This window comes from Schistocerca nitens, chromosome 4 (genome assembly GCF_023898315.1).
Source record: "Schistocerca nitens isolate TAMUIC-IGC-003100 chromosome 4, iqSchNite1.1, whole genome shotgun sequence".
NCBI classification, from domain to species: Eukaryota; Metazoa; Arthropoda; class Insecta; order Orthoptera; family Acrididae; genus Schistocerca; species Schistocerca nitens.
In genome coordinates this window covers 786,693,644-786,715,293 of record NC_064617.1, presented here as the reverse complement: position 1 = coordinate 786,715,293, position 21,650 = coordinate 786,693,644, and the positions used below count along the sequence as shown (strand labels likewise).

At 41.3% G+C, this 21,650-nt stretch overlaps 1 protein-coding gene across 2 annotated transcripts in view; it reads left to right on the top strand.

Moving 5' to 3' along the window:
• The window catches only part of LOC126253160 (putative aminopeptidase W07G4.4), a 91,554-nt gene that overhangs the window by 31,862 nt on the left and 38,042 nt on the right, over positions 1–21,650 (top strand). For both annotated transcript variants that reach the window (XM_049954317.1, XM_049954318.1), the window contains exon 6: positions 5,391–5,569. In XM_049954317.1, the coding sequence (XP_049810274.1) occupies positions 5,391–5,569 (179 nt within the window). The remainder of the gene's footprint in view (positions 1–5,390; positions 5,570–21,650) is intronic.

Genomic DNA, 21,650 nt, shown 5'->3' with positions numbered 1-21,650 from the left:
CCAGGCTAGTGCTTGGTGTTGGTTCTAAAGATCAAAAGTCTCCTACTGTTACTACCAATTTCAAGCTAACTTTTCTTATGAAGTCCACAAGAGAGAGTTTTTGTTTACTGACCTTTTTGTACAAAATAAAACTGTTCATGACAGACATTACAAAAATATGGAAGAAAAGTTTTTTTCCACCACTTCATTACTTTTCGCATGAATGGGCAGTAATTGCACTGGTGATCCACACGATCTACACCAGTCTTGTTCATGTTATAGTCAATTACGTCTGGTTTCATTACTGATTTAATACCACCTTTTGAACGTACTGGAATGTATTTGGTGGTAACTTGAGGTTTTGTGTATAGACAGAATACATCACTTTTATTTTTCCACTTCAGCTCTAGAATAGGCCCATTCCTCAAAAATATTTCATTTTGCTTCAGTTTCTTTGTTTTGCAGCTTATTGCTAAGCTTTTTCTGTTTTACATTGCAGTTCCAACAGCTAATTTATTTTTCTCCCACAACATCTTCAGTAGGAGAACACTAGTGTAATGTGTGTCCATGTAAATTCACTGGCCTTGACCATAATATGGAGGACAGAGTCTGTCTACTAACTCTGGAATATGGTTGTCAGTCCTCCTTGCTGACCCAGTGTAAACATTGCAGTTCAGGAGATAGCCTGTTGCAGCATCAACAAGTGCATAAAGCTTCATGCCATATTTATTGGGTTTGTTTTTCATGTAAACCCTGAAGCAACACATCCATGAAATGGACAAATAGCTTCATCTATAGTCAAATTTTCAAATGGCATGAAACTGGATCTACATTTGTAGACAAAAAAGTCGAACAGAGGTTTAATTTAAAGAAGAGAATGTGGTTTTCCTCTGCTTTTTTGTGTACGTTGAGTTATCATTGGCATGCAGCATGAACATATTGGAAAACCTGTCCTGGCTCAACAATCGACTCGCAAAGCCCGTTTGTAAAAATGGATCAGTTGACCAATAGTCACTTAGCTTTGGTAACTTCATGACACACATATGCAGAAATGTTGCAAAATATATATATATATATATATATATATATATATATATATATATATATATATATATATATATATATATATATATATGATGTGACTTACCAAATGAAAGTGCTGGCAGGTCGATAGACACACAAACATACACACAAAATTCAAGTTTTTGCAACCAACGGTTGCTTCATTAGGAAAGAGGGAAGGAGAGGGAAAGACGAAAGGATGTGGGTTTTAAGGGAGAGTGTAAGGAGTCATTCCAATCCCGGGAGCGGAAAGACTTACCTTAGGGGGAAAAAAGGACAGGTATACACTCGCGCGCGCGCACACACACACACACACACACACACACACACACACACACACATATATATATATCCATCCGCACATACACAGACACAAGCAGACATTTGTAAATGTCTGTGTATGTGCGGATGGATGTGTGTGTGTGTGTGTGTGCGTGCGTGCGTGCGTGCGTGCGTGCGTGCGTGCGTGCGCGAGTGTATACCTGTCCTTTTTTCCCCCTAAAGTAAGTCTTTCCGCTCCCGGGATTGGAATGACTCCTTACCCTCTCCCTTAAAACCCACATCCTTTCGTCTTTCCCTCTCCTTCCCTCTTTCCTAATGAAGCAACCGTTGGTTGCAAAAACTTGAATTTTGTGTGTATGTTTGTGTGTCTATCGACCTGCCAGCACTTTCGTTTGGTAAGTCACATCATCTTTGTTTTTTGATATATTTTTCCGATCCTATTTGTGCCACATAGTTCTTTTTTATTTAATTTTGCTGTTTCATTGCGGCAATTTTTGTACCTGCATATGTTTGTCTCCGTCTTTATGTTGTGGATAACACCGTGACTAAAAAAGTTCAAAATACAGTTGTAAACATCAGTTCCTGTTTGCAAACAAGTGGCTCCAGGTACTGAGATACTGGAAGCTGAAGCAGTGCGCCGTGTTCCTGCCAGTCTTAGCACTGTGTTGAGTAAGACCTACAGTTCCATTTGTTGCTGTAACATTTGTTGATCATTGCAGCTCCTCATCTAATGGAAAACTATAATTAAAATTAGATAAAAAGGAAAAAAAATGTGTTTTCTTTACAAATTCTCCATATACATTAGCACCAAAATTGAGCGGGGAAAGAAGCTATTACCTGATTCATCACTTGAACCACTTTCTCACTCGTATTTACTTTCATCGTCACTGACATCAGTATCAGAGTCAGTTTCTCTGAATAAAATGTCCAGAACTTCACTTTCCCAGAAGCCCCTGTCATTTTTGCTCAGAATGCAAATTTACTATTGTGCGGCAAGTGAAAATGTCGTCAAAGAACCGATCACTACACTGACAGATATTCTACTCATGCAAGTGATACACAGAACTCATAGACTGCTGTTGCATCCAGTGGACAAAATATGAACAACTGCAGTTATCTCACAGCCGCCAGCCTTGTGCAATGAAAAACACCTTTCAGTGACCGCAAAAGCGGTGCCTGTACGGGATGCAGGTGCCGTCCACACGGCCGAAACATGTGCGCCCATTAGGCGTACGGGAAAAGTGTTGAATGTGTCAAGTGATACATAGTGTATACAAAATGTTACATGCAGATTTTTCAGTATTTCAGGTACTATTTACAAATACAGCAGGAATACTATATAAGTGAACAGTACAGATAGCATTTAGTTCATTTTTCAGTAGCTTCTGAGGTGTGTTCTGGTTGTCAAGTCAGAAAACTGGTTTGATTTAATGTGGCTCTTTGGACTAGTCTATCCTGCTCAACTCTCCATATCTCAGCTTTACTATTACAACATGCATCTTTACCATTTCAGAAGACAAGCATTGGTCACCCTCTCCCGCCCCCCTCCCCCTCCCATCACCCCCGCCCCTCTCCCGCCTCCCCCACCCTGGCCCTGCCAAATGTGCATCACCCACTCAACCACAAGGTCGTTGTCTGGCCCCCCTTTCAGATTTGCTCTCACCCATATGCCTTTCACTTACATTTTCGGAATAGTTTGCCTTTTAAATATCACATAATGTGGTAGTGCACACGCGCCCTCGCAAATATGCACACACCATCATTGTATGCATTTGCTTCTCATTTCTGCTAGTTTGTATCATGATGCTGAATTGACCTTACCTTTTCATGGTATTGTCAAGCAGCATCTCAAAAGATACTGGTGTTTGATCCACATTACCGATTTGCAATAATGTATAGGAATGTTCATGGTGCACATTTTGTCACATAGCGATGAAAATTCACGACTGTATCCTTGTAATCAATTGAAAGCCATTGAACGATAATTGTTTTGTTCTAGAAGCCTAATAGTTTCTAATGAAAAATCTTGATAGCCAGCCCTGGCTAACTTTGAAACTGGTAATGCCTCGTTCTTTGGCTAAAGCCAATGTTTTGAGAGTTTAAACATTTCACTAGTCACTGCACATCCATGTTGTTGCTTCTCATCGACATAATCATACAGCCTTTTTCAAGGTCCAGATGATTTGCGTTTCAGCTGGGAAATGCTCAGCTATTACCAATTGCTTCTTGAAGCCAGTTTTTTTTTTGCAAATACAACCCTCACTCTCATCGTATTTTCTTCCCACTGTACGGTTTCCAATGGTCTTTGGTTCTTCAATAATTTTAACTTTTTCTTTAGCTGTGTATGAACAATAACGAGAACTTGTAGCCCTAATTAATAAGTTAACACTCTGTTAACACTTCACTTGTAACATGCAATTGACAAGTCACAGATTGAGGCCACAACAATTCTATAGTAGTATAATAGGATCTAATGTTGCAGGCAAAGCAGTACAACATTATTTCAATTAATCTGCATACCCCAGTTTTTTGTCCTTAAATTTGGAGAAAAAATATGTACGATTATTCAAATATGTATGGCATTTGAGCTTCTCTTGGAGAATACTGTGAACACCACAGTAAAATGCTTTTGATACATCACAGAAAATACCATTTGGCAATATTTTGTCATTTAAATTTTTTATATTGTGATTTGTGAACGGAAAAATAGCATGTTCTATGGAGTGACCTTTTTTAAGTCCAAATTGAGACTAAGTATCTTATACACAAAAAGATGACACTGTATTTAGCTTTTGAGAGGAAATGCCCATCATATTGTACCCAGTCACTTGACTTTCATACAAGTCTGAAGATGATATCTGTAATGACATAGAGCTTTAGTATAAGCAGAAATCGTGTATTGTAGTGCCAATGAGACTAAGTTCCCCAGCATTTACAATATTGTTTATTGCTATAGCAAAATTGGCAGTAATTGCTACTAATCACTGTACCCCTGCCACTCCCCTCACACCCTACTTTCCCTTTTTCTTGTGCTTATTTGGACTTCAAGCAGTGTACAATAAAAATTCCTCCATAAAAATTAGCATGCAGCTGTGAAAACCTCATTTGTGTAATGTGGATAACATATGGTAATGCCATATTGTACTGTATGCTCTTTGAAGTTCAAAGAATACAACAATAAGATGTCAGTGGTGTGCAGAAGCATTGTGGAGTGCTGATTCTAGGGTAAAAGCGGTGGACCGTGTTTCTCGGAAATGACATTGGGATTGAGGAAGAAGTTTTTTAGATTCCAAGCAACAATGAAGTTGATTATTAACCATTATTTCCAACATTTTATATTAGCTGGCTGACCTCTCAACATAACTTAAAGTGGTCTTGAAAAACCATATTAAAAAGGGACATTATAAGATTCTAGATGGTGACAGCAAAATGATAAAGAGCTGCATTCTACTGTGCATCACTGATTTGCAAAGATCTGCTTGTAACTGCTGGATGCAGACATTTCTGTAAAGTGTGCAACTGCATATTCAGAAATATTTAGGAGGTATGTGCTAATGTCTCCCTTAGCACTGGTGCTAGAGATTTCTGTAGAAGAAAGATGGCCACAAATGCCCATATTTGAGAAGATTGGGGGTGGTGGGAGGGGTTTCCATGCTAGATGAGATGTGTTGCCTCAGAAATTATTTTCTTCATTTTTTAATTAAAAACCTTCCTTTCACCTGGAGTTGTTTAAATGAAACTAAATTGTTCGCTTGTGGATAGTGTTCATTGCATTGGAGCACTTACCTACATTCTGTAATAGCCTCTGCTATTTCTTGAAACTGAAGTTAGTATTATATGAAAGCTATTATTACTGTTGTTAATTTAAACTTTCTTTAGATCACCAAACAAATTTCATTTAGGTGCTCAATGTAAGACAACATGCTTCTAATAAGTGGGAAACAGTTTTGAGAAATTGCTATGCCCGGCTAAAACTGTACCATCATTTTACACTGTTTTATAAAGTTAAACAGTTTAAAAATTCAGCTTTTAATAAAAACTTGAAATGTTTTAAATTTTTAATCCAGGTGGACTGCTAGAGACATTGGTGGTGGAGATCCGGAGCGTATGGCTGCACCACGAGTAGAGGAGTATGTGCGCAAGCTGTTCGAAGGAAATACACAGATATGTATTGACACAGTGAGTGATGAAAGTGTTCTGTGTCAAGAGTATCCACTGTTCGCTGCTGTCAATAGAGCAGCAAGTGGTGAGTTGAGGAATTGGTATTTATACATCTAATTTAAAGAAGGGGCTATGATAGATACACATAGTTTATGGAACTTTCAAGCAGTAAAGTATAGATGTTAAAATGAATGAAACCTTGTTAATCCATTATAGCTGTATTTATTGATGTCCTTGTAGACTGACACTACTGGTTTTGCGACATTTTTGGTTGCATCTTCTGACACATCTCTGTATAAAAAATTACCAATACTATTATTATAGTGAAAATGTATTTATGTAGTCAGAATAAATTATTTGTGAGTTGAATAATTAAAAAAAAACATGAGATTAGAATTGGATTAACCAATATGCTTAAAGCTCAAGTGGGCACGCCTGTTTATAAAGTGCGCCAACCAAAAATAAAATGATTTTGTGTGGTTCCAGTTTTGTTTCACAACTGCAAACCCATACCTATTCATTCAGTATTGCTTCAGGTAACACAGCAATAAATTGTGTTGTCGTACGTCCAAGTGAGCAGCAGCAATATAAAATACAAAGCGAGCTAGGCAGGAAAAAACTTTATGATCAGTTAAAAAAAATGACCCCAGTTACAAACTAGCAACATAATCCCACATTGAGGCAGTTGTCTACGAGATAATGAGTGATCGAATAAGCAACTGACTGAGATCTGATGCGCACCTGTCCTTGACAAAAGAGAGTTATAGTGAAAATTTATTTCATCATTGTTTAATACAACAGTAGTGTAGCTTATATTATGTAAGTTTATTTTCTCCTTGTTTAAATAAACTAAGATTAAACTGTGATTTATCATACTTGACTTACCTTGGTAACATAAGGAAACCTGTTCTATACATGTGTACAAAGTGCGCCGCGCGTCCACTCGTGTTATGAAAAATGGCGCGCCCGCTCGAGGGTTAAATTTATACATAAAGTGGTTGTGTTATGAACCTCTGATAAGGGGCTACTGTTGCATAATGATTTTGAACATGTACTGGTGTGTTGCAGACTTACTTACTTTGCCTGTTACATTTAGCTGTTGTAGTTCACTATTGACAAGGTATAATGGTCGACACTGACCCACAGTATCCTCAGCAATTGCAGAAGTTCAAATTATGTGACCACCTTTCATGTCGAGGTAAAAACAAGCGATTTATTCACCCAAAAATTAGTTAAACTAACCTTAAAACCAATCCCGTTGAATATAAAATGTGCAGATGCCCTGTACAATTGAGAACATTACTGTTTTAACTTGTAAATGTTTCATACAGATAATGTGAGTGGCCCTATAGTAAAACTTCTATTGTAAGGTGGTAACTATAATGGATAAAGTGCTATTCACAGCTCAGATCAGGTTTAATACTGCAGCCAGCATAAACGTACAGAAGTGAACTTACTGATTGCTGGTGCTGTGGTTAGAAACCAGTACACCTCCTTAATCAATGAAAACGGTTGGAACATCTGTCCCATAATATCAGTATGTAGACCATGTCTAACTAATGGCTTGTCATGAGGGTGCAGCGTCATGCACAAGCCACAAGAACTGAGCAGACTGACCAGCAGTCTGGGAGGGCACTATGCACGAGGTGCTGGAGTCTCACCGAGTGAGGTGGTGCAGTGGTTAGCACACCGGATTCGCATTCAGGATTATGACTGTTCAAACCCATGTTCGACCATCCATATTTGGATTTTTCTGTGATCTTCCTAAATCTCTCCAGGCAAATGCCAGGATGGTTCCTTCAAAAGAGTACGGCCAATTTCCTTCCCTTTCCTTGACACAGTCCGAGCTTGTGCTCCATCTCTAATGAGCTTGATGTCGACAGGACATTAAACCCAATCTTTCTTCCTTCATTAAGACCAGTCTTCTGTATAACACAATCAAAATACCTTAAGCTATAGAACCTCCTAATTTACTGGTTGTAAGTAATCATAGTTTGCTAATGTTCATTTGTTTGAGCTCTGTATAACTGTTAAACGAATAGTCTGGTGATTGCATGATAGGCCTTTTAATGTGTTTTTCTTCCACTGCATTTAAAATATTACCCTTACCTTCTTTATGTGGTATTTCTAACTTATTCTGAGGACTTCTAATAGAATGTTGGTCGTCTCATAGATGTGTAGTTAATCCAGATCTGGAGCTGTTTCCATTATGATGTTTTTTGAATCATGTATCAAATACTCTGCCTATTCATCCTATGTAGTGTTTTGGACAGTTGTTACATGTAATAGAGTAAATACCTGCATTTTTATATGGACTACTAGTTGGTTGATTGCAGTGGCTGTATCTGGTTCCTTTGGTCAGTGGAACAAAAAAAGCTGGAGCTGTTTTGCTCTTTGTCAGTTGTTTATCTATCGTTTCAGAGAAGAAGCTGGAGTATGGGAGATGATGGGAAATTCTTGTTACTTTTGTTGTGTTGCATTTGTGTTAACATAGTGAAAAAAACCTTTTCAAATTGAGGATAACTCATTCTTTTTCATTATTTCTGTATCTGTTTTATGGACAAAGTGCAAGTCGTTACCATTTGAAGTATGATACATTGTATTAACCTTATATTCATGATCTGATGCTTGAGTTGATAAGGAAATACTATGGAAGTGCTGAAGCAATGAATGAAAAACTGCCTTCTTATGTTTTAAGTGATGATTTGGAGAAAAATAAATAACCGTGTCCGTGGTTGAGGGTTCACAGTAAGCGTCAGATTGAAAAGTACCATAAAATGAAGTAGAGAGGATATTGACTGCAGACTGGCAGTAGTAAAAAAATCTATTTTTTGAAAAATAGAAATTTGTTAACACCGAAAATCAGTTTAAAGTATTAGGAGGTCTTTTCTAAAGGTAATTGGCTGTAATATAGCTTTGTATGGAAGTGAAACATGGATGAGAAACTATTCAGACAAGAAAAGAATAGGAACCTTTCAATGTAGTGTTACAGAAATTTGGGGAACACTTACCCAGATGGGCTGTAGACAAGGCAGACTGGGAAGCCTTCACCTCTGCTGTCACCGTTGTCTCTTCCCCCATATGGTGCCATCAATGTGACAGTTGACCAGGTCACCACTACGGTCATTTCTGCGGCGGAAAATGCGATCCCTCGTTCTCTAGGGTGCCCCCAGCGAAAGTCAGTCCTGTGGTGGTTTCTGGAAGTCGCTGAGGTCATTAAAGAGCGTCAGCGAGCTCTACAGCAACATAAGTGTTACCTTTGCCTAAAGCACTTAATATCATTTAAACGGCTCCGTGCTCGTGTTCGCCAGCTTATAAAAAGATGGAAACAGGAGTGTTAGGAGAGGTATGTCTTGACCATTGGAATCCATACGTCACCTTCCCATGTCTGGATCAAGATCAAACGTCTTATCGGGTACCAGACCCCAACGGGTATCCCTGGTATTCACATCAATGGCGTGTTGTCTACCGATGCAAATACAATTGCCGAGCACTTTGCAGAGCACTGTGCCTCTGCGTCGGAGAATTAACCCCCAGCCTTTGGTGTCCTCAAATGGTGGATGGATGGTAGGGTTCTCGCGTTCACTATGCGCCACAATTAACCCTGTAATGCTCCATTTACAGAGTGGGAGCTGCTCAGCACCCTTGCACGCTGCCCCAACACAGCACCTGTGCCAGATTGGATCCACAGTCAGATGATTAAATATCTCTCACCTGACTGCAAGCGGCATCTCCTTGTCGTCTTCAACTGGATCTGGTGTGACGGCGTCTTTCCATCACAATGATGTGAGAGCACCTTCATTTCGGTGCTCAAACCTGATAAGAACCTGCTTGACGTGGATAGCTATTGGCCCATTAGCCTCAACAACGTTCTTTGTAAGCTGCTGGAACGTATGGTGTGTCAGTGGTTGAGTTGGGTCCTGGAGTCATGTAGCCTCCTGGCCCCGTGTCAGGGCAGCTTCTGCCAGGATCGCTCTACCCCTGAGAATCTGGTGTCCCACGAGTCTGCCATCCGAACAGCCTTTTCCATATGCCAACACCTGGTTGCCATCTTTTTTGACTTATATAATAAAGCATATGACATGACCTGGCGACATCATATCCTTGCCACATTGTATGAGTGGGGTCTCCGGGGCCTGCTCCCGATTTTTATCCAAAACTTCCTGTCGCTTTGTTCTTTCCTTGTCCAAGTTGGTGCCTCCCTTAGTTCCCCCCATATCCAGGAGAATGGCGTCCAGCAGGCCTCTGTATTGAGTGTCTGTCTCTTTTTAGTGGTCATTAATGGTCTAGCAGCAGCTGTAGGGCCCTCAGTCTCACCATCTCTGTATGCAGATGATTTTTGCATTTCATACTGCTGCTCCAGTACTGGTGTTGCTGAGCGGCACCTACAGGGAGCCATCCACAAGGCGCAGTCATGGGCTCTAGCCCACGGCTTCCAGTTTTCAGCCACAAAGTCGTGTGTCATGCACTTCTGTCAGTGTTGTACCGTTCATCCAGACTCAGAACTTGACCTTCATGATGATCCCCTCACTGTAGTGGAGACATGTCGATTCTTAGGACTGGTTTTTGACACTCAGTTGACTTGGCTTCCTCATCTTCGTCAGCTTAACTGGAAGTGCTGGCTGTGCCTCAATGCCCTCCGTTGCCTGAACAACACCAATTGGGGTGCCAATCGCTCCACGCTGCTGTGGCTCTACAGAGCCCTTGTTCAATACTGAATTGACCATGGGAGTGTGGTTTATGGTTTGGCAGTGCCCCTCAGCGTTGCAATTACTTGACCCTATGCACCACTGCGGGATTCGACTAGCAACAGGAGCTTTTAGGCAGATTCTGGTGACCAGCATACTGGTGGAGGCTGGGCTTCCTCCATTGCAGATCAGACTTGCACAACTGCTCACCAGTTATGCTGCACACATTCTTAGTTCTGAGCATATGAATTACCATCTCATTCTTCCGCTCGCAGCAGTCCATCTCCCGCGTCGGCAGCCCAGTTCGGGTCTAACGATTGCGGTTTCTCCCCAAACTGGAGTCCTTCCCTTTACCACCTCTACTTGCAGTCCGTTCATGTATGCTTCCATGTTGTGCACCTTGGCCACAGCTTTGTCTGGACCTTTTGCATGGCCCTAAGTACTCCGTTAACCCCGCTGCTCTCCGCTGTCATTTCCTGTAGATTCTTGACATGTTCCGAGGCTCTGAGGTGGTTTACACAACGGCTTGATGGCTGATGGCCATGTAGGCTTTGCGTATTTTCATGGAGGACATATTGAACAGCACTCCTTGCCAGATGGCTGAAGTGTTTTCATTGCAGAGCTGGCGGCCATGTCTCGTGCTCTTGATCACATCCGTTCATGCCCTGGCTCGTCATTTCTCCTGTGTACTGGCTCATTGAGCAGCCTACAAGCTATTGACCAGTGCTAGCCTTGCCAACCTCTGGTAGTGTCCATCCAGGAGTCCATCTATGCCGTGGAACGGTCCCGTCGTCCGTTGGTGCTTGTGTGGACTCCACGACAGGTCGGAATCCCAGGCAATGTACTTGCCGACAGGCTGGCCAAACTTGCAACACGGAAACCACTTCTGGAGATGGGCATCTCCGAAGCTGACTTGCATTCTGTCTTACGCTGCAGGGTTTTCCGGCTTTGGGAGATGGAATGACATGAAAGTACGCACAGCAAACTGCGTGTCATTAAGGAGACTACGAATTTGTGGAAGTCTTCCCTGCAGTCTTCTTGCAGGAAATCAGTTGTCCTCTGCCAGCTCTGCATTGGCCATATACGGTTAATGCATAGTTACCTACTCCTTCACGAGGACCCACCTCTGTGTCGCTGTGGCTCCCAAATGACGGTCGTCCACCTCTTGCTGTACTGCCCACTTTCAGCCGCTCATCGGTGGGCTTTTAACTTTTCCAGCTCCCTGACTTCGGTGTTGAGCAATGATGCCTCAGCAGCAGCTTTAGTTCTACGTTTTATCCGTGAGAGTAGGTTTTATACTTGTATGTAGGTTTTAGTGCATGTCCTTTGTCCCTGTGTGTCCTCCACCCTAGAGTGCTTTCAGCGTGGAAGTTTTAATGTGTTGCAGAGTGGCTGGCTTTTTCTTTTTATTCTCGTGGTCGGCCAGCCACTGTAATCTGCTTTCTTGTTTTACTCTCTTCTGTTTCTAGTGTCTCTCTGTTGTTTTTTTGTCCTCTTTTGTCCCTTTTAATGTTCGTTGCCTTTCCTTCATTCGTATGGTTTTTCCTTTCTTTCCATTTTGTATGATATGTCTCGTCTGTTTTATTCTCACACTTGTGGCATTGTTTTATTAGGAACAAGGAACCAATGACCTCATAGTTTGATCCCTTCCCCCCTCTTTTAAACCAGCCAACCAGATCGAACTGTAAGTGAAGTTCATCAGTTATTAGCACAAGAGGAAGCTAATGAACATACTTCAGTAACTTCCTCTTCAAATGGACTTCCACCTTCATCATCTTCATCTTTTCTGACATTAACAAATTTTAATTTGTGGAAAGGCTTTGATCATGAAGGGGCAAAAACAACAGAAACTTGGATTTTAAGGCTGTGGCTGTATTCGAAATGGACAAGCACTTTTCCAAGATGTTTCTCCTGAGGGATAGTGATAGTCTGTTATGATGGGAACAAAGGAAACTTCTTTACCCGTATTTATATTCATTGGCCCTAAATAGGCTATGTGTAACAGTGAGTTCAGCATCTTGAGAGAGGATATTTTCGAAAGCAGGACAAACACTGACTGATAAAAGGAGTCGATTGGGGCCATCGGAAGTTTCATAAATTATATTTATCAATGCTAATGTTTAAGTTTGAATATATGTGTTCTACAAACTGTTAAAAGAAATAAAATTATAAAATTTAATGAAATGAATTTATTTAAATAGTCCCTTGTACTATTTATGCATCTCAGATTCTGTTGGTATCCTTTGGAGGAATTACAGGGCAGTCTGACTACTTTGAGTTCATTCTAATCTCATTTTTGTTTGCTTGAGTCGCCAACTTACCTTTTTTTTCTAAATAGCTCATGCTTTAAAAATGTCTGAGCCATTTGAGTTTAGAGAATGTAAAATATCTATTCAAATATTACAATTTTTGCATTACCTGTAATACTTTTTTTGATGGAAATTACTGTGTGTCATGAAAGAAAGACATTTATGAATTATAATTTTAAAAAATTTCTTCTACAATTTTTATCCAATACTCTAAAAAACGTAGTGCTTGTAGCATACAATACAACTTGTCAAGAGTTTCTGGAGAAAATTTTCCATTGAAGAGGGCAAAGACCCTAAGAGAGACATTTCTGATATAAATTAATTGATCACTTTCGAGATATGAAATGCCACCGGAACTAATAGTTGGACACTATACAAAAAATCATTATTTCTCTGTATCCACTCAATATTCGTATTTAATATAAAGGTACAGATAAAAAATCTACTCACCAAGCGGCGGAAGGGGAAAAACACACACACACAAACAACAGGATTTAAATTTTTACAAGCTTTCAGAGCCAGTGGCTCCTTCTTCTGGCAGAAGAGTTGAAGGGGAAGAAGAGGGGTGAAGAAAAAGGACTGGAGAGGTTTAAGGAAAAGGGCTTAGTTCAGAAAAGTCATCCAGAACCCTGGGTCAGGGGAGACTTACCAGACAGGATGAGAAGGAAAGACTGATTTTTGGGGACTGCACCAGACAAGATATGAAATGAGTTAATAAGAGTGAAAAGCTAAGTGCAATGTATGTAACATAGGTGGGAAAGGGACAGCAAAAAATAGACAAATCAGGAAATGAAAGATGCAGAAAATGAAGACGGAGTGAAGAAAGGAGTAGTTACTGTGAACAAATGCTGAGATGGAAGGAATTAACATAAATTAAGGCCAGGTGGGTGACGAGAACCAAGGACATGTAGTGCTGGTTCCCACCTACAGAGTTCCAAGAAACTGGTGTTTCGGATAAGAATCCAGATGGCATGTGTGGTGAAACAGGCACTGAGATCATGACTGTCATGTTGTACAGCACGCTCTACAACAGGATATTGTGTTGCCTGTATACATTCATGCCCATTCATCCTGACTGATAACTGGGTGGTAGTCATGCTGATGTGAAAGGCCGAACAATGTTTACATAACAGATGATGTATGGCGTGTCGTTTCACAGGTGGCTCTGCCTTTCATAGTATATGTTTTGCCAGTTACAGTGCTGGAATAGGTGGTGGTCGGAGGGTGCATAGGGCATATCTTGCAGCAGGTACAGTCACAGGGGTAGAAGCCATAGGGTAGGGAGATGGGTGCAGAATGAGCATAGGATCTGACAAGGATATTGCGCAGATTTGAAGGGCGACAAGAAGCTATTTTAGATGTGATGGGCAAAATGTCAGGCTGAATGGATCTCATTTCAGGACATGATTTTAGAAAGTCATGGCCTTCTTGAAGTAGCTACAGACTTGGCATTCGAGGCAAATGTATTTGTTCAGACGCAGACTCTTTACAGCAATACACCACCACTCTCACTTCAGTCTTCACTGGACGTAGTTATCAAAACTGCCTAGTTCAAAAGCAGATTTCCTGGGCCATCACATCCAATCCTGATACTGATGATCCCTCCAAAAAACATCATCAGATCACAACACTTGTCACCCATTACTATCCTGGTCTTGAATTTACCAATCAAATACTTCAATAAGGCGATGACTTCCTAAAATCATGCCTTGAAATGAGATCCGTTCTGTCTGAGAGTTTGCCCACCACACCTAGAATAGCTTTTCGTCACCCTCCCAATCTCCGCATTATCCTTGTTTCACTCTATGCTCCTTCTGCACCCATCTCCCTATCCTGTGGCTCCTACCCCGGTGACCATGCCTGCTACCAGACATGCCCTATGCACCCTACCACCACCTCCTATTCCAGCCCTGTAACTGGCAAAACATATACTATCAAAGGAAGAGCCATCTGTGAAACGACATGTTGTATACCAGCTGTTATGTAAACACCGTTCGGCCTTTTACACCGGCATGACTACCAGCCAGTTATCAGTCAGGATGAAAGGGCATAGACAGAGGTCGTATACAGGCAACACAATATCCTGTTGTAGAGCATGCTGTACAACATGACAATCAAGACATTGGTGCCTGTTTCATCACACATGCCATCTGAATTCTTATCTGACACACTTTTTCTCAGAACTTCGCAGGTGGGAACTAGAACTACAACTTGTCCTTGATTCTTGCCACCCACCTGGCCTAAATTTACGTTAATTCCTGCAATCTCGGCATTTGTTCACAGTAACTACTTCTTTCTTCACTCCGTCTTAGTTTCCTACGTCTTTCATTTTCTGCCTTGTCTATTTTTTGCTGTCTTAGCTTTCCAATCTTATTAACTCGTGTGTGATGTTTAAGTAGTAATCTGTGTTTCATATTTCCTTGTCTTCCACTTTTAAACTCTAACCCATCTGGTAAGTCTCCCCTGACCCAGGGTGCTGGATGACTTTTCTGAACTGCAACCCTTCCCCTAAACCTCTCCAGTCCTTTTCCTTCACCCCTCTTTGTTCCCCTTCAACTCTTCTGCCAGAAGAAGGAGCCACTGGCTCTGAAAGCTTGTAAAAATTTAAATCTTTTTGTGTATTTGTTCCCGTGCTGCCACTTGGCGAGTAATTTTTTATCTATCCATTTTTATTATATTATCAATAATTGATTATTTTTGTTGCAATGTTCATATTTGTTATACGTACGTAGATTACTTTGATACTTATAAGGTATGCAAGGTCCACGATTATCTTCTTTGAAGTAAACCTTTCTGTCTTATTATTATGATTCTATTGTGACACATTATTGAAGTTAATATCCTAAAGTTATATCATTTTACAGTGACATTTGACATGTCTTGAAGAAAATGAACCATAAGTTAGGAAATAAATCAGTAAAATATTTAGAAAAGATACTTTTATCAAATACTAGTAACATTAAACTGATACCGAAAGTGAAAAATCTGAAGTAAGAAACAATTATATATGAGAATACTATTGTTTATAAACAAAATGAATGTCATAAATAGCCTTTAACTAACCCTTCTCAAAACTGATAAAGCAGAAAACAAATTTCAAGGCATAGCAGAATGCACACGGCATTCTGTTAAACAAAAAAATGCTCCAGGAAGCACTATGTTTAGCTGTTGCTGATTACGTTAAGAAGACTGTTACAGGGAATCTGATTTCACAACAGCGAGGAAATGCCTCATATGCACCTCCATAACAATACTTCGATCCAAGGTAAAACAGTATTTTCATTGTTATGGAAGGCAGACCATCTTACAATCAAATGAAGCCTACACTCCATAATAGAGTGTCTCATGTCATATTTTGTAAAGGAATATGATAACTTCTACAGTATTCTTTCTGTGGTACAGGGTGCATACGATAAATCGGCCCCAAGTACTAGACTGCTCATTGTTAATCTGCCGATTGTCAGCCATCATTTCTAAGCTGTTGTTTGCATTAGTTTATTTGTTATTTCTTTACTGCCTAATTATTACATGTTTATCTATGTGTTGTTATATCTGCTCATAGCAGGCAACAAATCATGCGTAATTGACGAGCAGTCTGTACTTGGGTCTGGTTTTTTGTGCGCCACCCTATATTATTTCACTGCAATCAGCCATATAAAGCTACAGTTGGCTAAATGGGAGGTTTTGCCAAGTCAAGGAAATTACTTCTACACGTGTGTGAGAATTATGTAATGAGTAAAAACTCTGTACTCCAGTCTCCAGGGGAGAGGTAAGTGCACCCTCTGGGTGCCCTCCATCCTTTGGTCACCTATGCCACTAATTTTGAATTTTTATTAAGAACTGTATACCATGGACAAATGAACAGTGAACAAGCAAAAATTAGTGGTCCCAAAAAAGAACGATCACCAGTGAACTAGTTCCCAAGGATGAATGGGTTTGCCCATCTCTGATTGTAGATTACATAAAACAACAGTTGCAGGGGCAGCTGAACTACTCTGTGTAGAGGTTCTTTGTAACATGACTTGCACTGCGTTAGACAACTTAATGTGAAATGTATCTGCGAAGTCAGTCCCTCTTCCCATTTAAACTCTAGATTTTAGTGTTGCTGCTTTGCCATTGTGTGATGTCTGTGAAAATTTATCTGTTTTCATCATCTCTCTATTTTGTATGCCTCAATTGCTCCAGTCCAAATAACATTGCACGCCTCTAGATTGCTGTGTTGAACTGCAGATGCTGCAGAAGAATTTGTGTGCCTGCCCTGTGACACTCAGTTTCACTTCATCGAAGGAGGGGGTATCATGGGAGTCAGGACACCCCCCCCCCCAGCCCCAATCCCCTCTTCTTACTTAAAACCTTTATATTTTTACATTTTCCAAGTTTCTCAGCCAACTTATGGAGAATAAAGTAGGGTGAATGTCATGAAAATGGCAAGGAATATTATAAAATTACTATCTGTGTTTGACAAAGGGTAATTTTGCCTGCCCGGTTAGCTGTGCAATATAACACATTGCTTTCCGGGTGGGACCGGCACAAATCCGCCTGGTGGATTAGTGTCAAGGTCCGGTGTGCCGGCCAGTCTGTGGATGATTTTTAAGGCGGTTTTCCATCTGTCTCTGCAAATGCAGGATGGTTCCCCCTATTCTGCCTCAGTTATACAATGTCGGCGATTGCTGCACAAACACTGTCTCCATGTACGCATACACCATAATTACTTTACTATGCAAACATTTGATGTTACACTTTTCTGCTGTGACACATCCGTGGGGTGAAGGGAGGGGGGGGGGGGGGGGCACTGGGGTGCGGTGGTGGGGTGAGTGGGGTGAGTGGATTGCTGTAGCCTGTTGTGGGGTTGTGAACCACTGAGGGTTATGGCGGAGACAAAGCCTCTTCGTTGTTTCTAGGTCCCCAATTCAATACAGTACAGTACAGTACAGTACAGTACAATACAATGGCAATTTTCACTTGCTTTCCCAGGTGTAAGAGTTTGCAGCCCGAGTGGCTGCAGAAAACATTGTAATTGGGTAATTGCACCAATAAACAGGCAGATCATATCTCCCAACAACAAATCAGACATCACTATTCCACAGTTAGAATGGGGAAACCATATGAAGTTCAGTGAGGATAGATGTTCTGCTAAGAAAAGTAAAACAGTATGACTGACTTTCTGGAATGGAGTTTGTTTCAAACGGCACCCACCTGCCTCATTATTTATTTGCTTACATGGCCTTAGTCTGCAGTCACATGTTCACAATCTTAAGTACAAATTGAAATACTGATAATGGTGTGTGCAGACTTCAATGTTCTTGTGTGCAATATGACTTCGAAATTGTGAGAATTTGTTGGTATTGTAGTTCTTAAATCAGTTGCATGACACATCTACTGGTATTTCTTAAATTTTTTAATAAAAACTTTTCAAATGGTGTAATTCTCTTAATTGCAATTTCTTGTAAGTTATACTGAAGCACTGTAGTGAGTTCAATGAAATATAGTTTTATTCACTTTTGGACCCACTGGACTACATGATGTACAGCAAAAGGCATTTCCAGAGTTTTGTTTTACCTTTCCTTTGTGCCTATATTTCTCTCAGATTGGGTTCTTTTTCACTTGTCAGACCAAGTTGTTTCAGTCTTCTTGGTATTCTGGCAGGACAATTGTCAGGTCATGGATTTTCTGCCTAATACTCTATATATGATCAAAATTTATCCGGATACCCTCAAAAACATATGTTTTTCATATTAGGTGCATTGTGCTCCCACCTACTGTCAGGTACTCCATACCCATGACCTCAGTAGTCATTAAGCATCATGAGAGAGCAGATTGGGGCACTCCGCAGAACTCACGGACTTCGAACGTGGTCATGTGATTGGGTGTCACTTGTGTCATATGTCTGTACGCAAGATTTCCATACTCCTAAGCATCCCTAGGTCCACTGTTTCCCATGTGATAGTGAAGTGGAAATGTGAAGGGACACGTACAGCATAAAAGCGTACAGGCCGACCTCATCTGTTGACTGACAGAGACCGCCAACAGTTGAAAAGGGTCGTAATGTGCAATAGGCAGACGTCTATCCAGACCATCACACAGGAATTCCAAACTGCATCAAGATTCACTGCAAGTACTATGACAGTTAGGTGGGAGGTGAGAAAACTTGGATTTCACTGTCAAGTGGCTGCTCATAAGCCACACATCACGCTGATTAATGCCAAATGACACCTTGCTTGGTGTAAGGAGCATAAACATTGGACAATTGAACAGTGGAAAAACATTGTGCGGATTGACAAATCACGGTACACAATGTGGCAATACAATGGCAATGTGTGGGTATGGCGAATGTAGGGTGAATGTCATCTGCCAGCATGTTTTGTGCCAACTCTAAAATTCGGAGGCAGTGGTATTAAGGTGTGATCGTGTTTTTCATTGAGGGGGCTTGCACCCCTTGTGGCTTTGAGTGGCACTGTCACAGCACAGGCCTACATTGATGTTTTGAGCACGTTCTTGCTTCCCACTGTTGAAGAGCAATTCGGGGATGGCAATGCATGTTTCAACACAATTGAGCACCTGTTCATAATGCACAGCCTGTGGCAGAGAGGTTATACAACAACAACATCCCTGTAATGGACTGTCCTGCACAGAGTCCTCACCTGAATCCTATTGAACACCTTTGGGATGTTTTGCAATGCTGACTTCGTGCCAGGTCTAACTCACTGACATTGATACCGCTCCTCAGTGCAGCACTCTGTGAAGAATGGGCTGCCATTTCCCAAGAAACCTTCCCTGTTTGAACATATGCCTGTGAGAGTGGAAGCTGTCATCAAAGCTAGGGGTGGGCCAGCACGATATTGAATTCCAGCATTACTGATGGAGGGCACCATGAACTTGTAAGTCATTTTCAGCCAGGTGTCCAGATACTTTTGATCATGTAGTGTAATTCTTCTGTCTGGTATATAAAGTGGCTGTTCTTACTTCCTTCAGATCTCCCTTTACTGCACCAATTCATTTTATTGATTCTATCTTAGCTTTACTGTCACTTTCATAGAATTCTTCAACTTGTCTGATTTCTTGCAGGCTTTGCAGCACGTTCCGATAGTACCATCGATTATCAGTTTGTCCCTTTGGTATGAATTCATGATGAACCAATTCTTCAAAGTAAAAGAAAATTATCAGCATGGAGTTGACATTTGACCTGGTCTGATGAGTGTTTCTTAGTCTTGGAGAATCTTTCCTGACTGTTAGAACTTCAAGTTTAACACATATATTTTGGAACGACACAACAACACATATAAGTCACAGAGTAAGTTGTCAAGTAAGACATGTGTACACGTTAGCATTCGAATGAACACTGAGTCCCAGTCTAGCGTCCGCTGCTCGGCTGGCCGTTTAGGTGGCGCAGCTGCTGCATGGCTGGCAGACAGCGCCGCACGTAGAGGACGCGCGTAATTGCGCGGCGGCACTTTGAATGATCGGCGAGTCACAACACTGACCCTTTGTGAATATTTAACCTTGGTCTCAGTATCATAACCGTAGACCTATGTCTCATCACCAGTTATGATTCTCGTAAGGAACATCTCATTCTCATTCGCACTATCCAAAAGCTCCTCTCAGATTGTGAGACAAAGGTCTTTCTGGTCTTCACTCATGAGCCGTGAGACGAACTTGGCGGCAAGCCAGTGTATTCCAAGATGCTGCGTCAGGATTTCATGACATGATCCAACTGAAATGCTACATTATTCTGCGATCTCTTGGACAGTCAGTCTTCAATTGGCATGCACAATTTCATTGATGTTCCTGACATGAGCGTCGTTGGTAGACGTCGGAGGGCGTCCTGAACGAGGGTCATCTTTGACTTCCGTCTGGCCATTGTTAAAGCAAGTAAACCATTTGAAACACTGAGTTCAGTTTAAGCACCCATCACTGTAGGCTTTCTGCATCATTTAGTGTGCCCCTGTAAAGGAGTTTTTGAGTTTCACGCAAAATTTAATGCAGACATGTTGCTCCTCTAACTCTGCCAGCTTGAAGTTAACAGACTGTGCGACATAATATTCTACTCAATATAGCACTGAACAATACCTAACAGACATACAGCAGTGAAAATTCCAGTAGTTACACATTAAACATAGGTGTGTGCAGGGAAGGCAACTGCATTTTGCTCCAGCACACCATTGGTGCAAAATTACGAATGTTCCGGAATTTTTTGAATAGACTTCATATGCTGCTTGTGAAAATGTAATTTTTCAGGATCATACTTGGGTTCTATTGCTCAGAGGTAAGGAGTAAGTGTTTTGGATAGCCCATACCCTAGCAACAGTTTGTATACCTATCAGGAGAACAGGCATACTTTGAACACTACACACTTCCTCCAACCCAGGCAAATTGAGCAAATCAATTGGTTCTTTTTCGTTAGGTGTGGTTTATGGTTGTGGACCTTAGGTGGCTTATACAAGCACCATTTGTTCATGGTTGGTTCCTGAGAAAACCTTGAAAAAAGCATGATTTCTGGGTTTTGGGGATGGTCACTTCTATAATGCAACAGAAGATCTGGGATGTAATGTAACAATATTATGAAAAGGAAAATCGCTAATCACCATGTAGCTGAGATGCTGAGTCACAGATAGGCACAACAAATAGACTGTCACAATATATGTTTTCAGCCATCAAGGCCTTTGTCAAAAATAGATGATGCTAGACACACACACACACACACACACACACACACACACACACACATTCACTGCTGCATCTGGCACCTGAAGCCACACTGCGAGCAACAGCAGCGGTGCATATGGGAGTGACAACTGGGGTGGGTGGGATGGGGCTGTAAGATGGAGGCTGGGGCAGGGAGGGGGAGGGATAGCAGGATAGTGGGTGGGGGACAGTGAAGTGCTTCTGGGAAGCATGCAAGGACAAGGTGGAGATGAGAGGGCAGCTAGGTGCGGTTGGGAGGATAGATGGTGAGCAGGGGAGAGGTGGTGGTGGTGTGGGGGGTGGGGGTTGTGGAAAAGGACAGAAGTAAAGAGACTGGGTGTGTTGATAGAATAAGGGCTGTGTAGTGCTGGAATGGAAACAGGTAAGGGGCTAGATGGGTGACAAAAATGACTAACGAAGTTGAGGCCAGGAGGGTTATGGGAACGCAGAATATATTGCAGGGAGAGTTCCCACCTGCGCAGTTCAG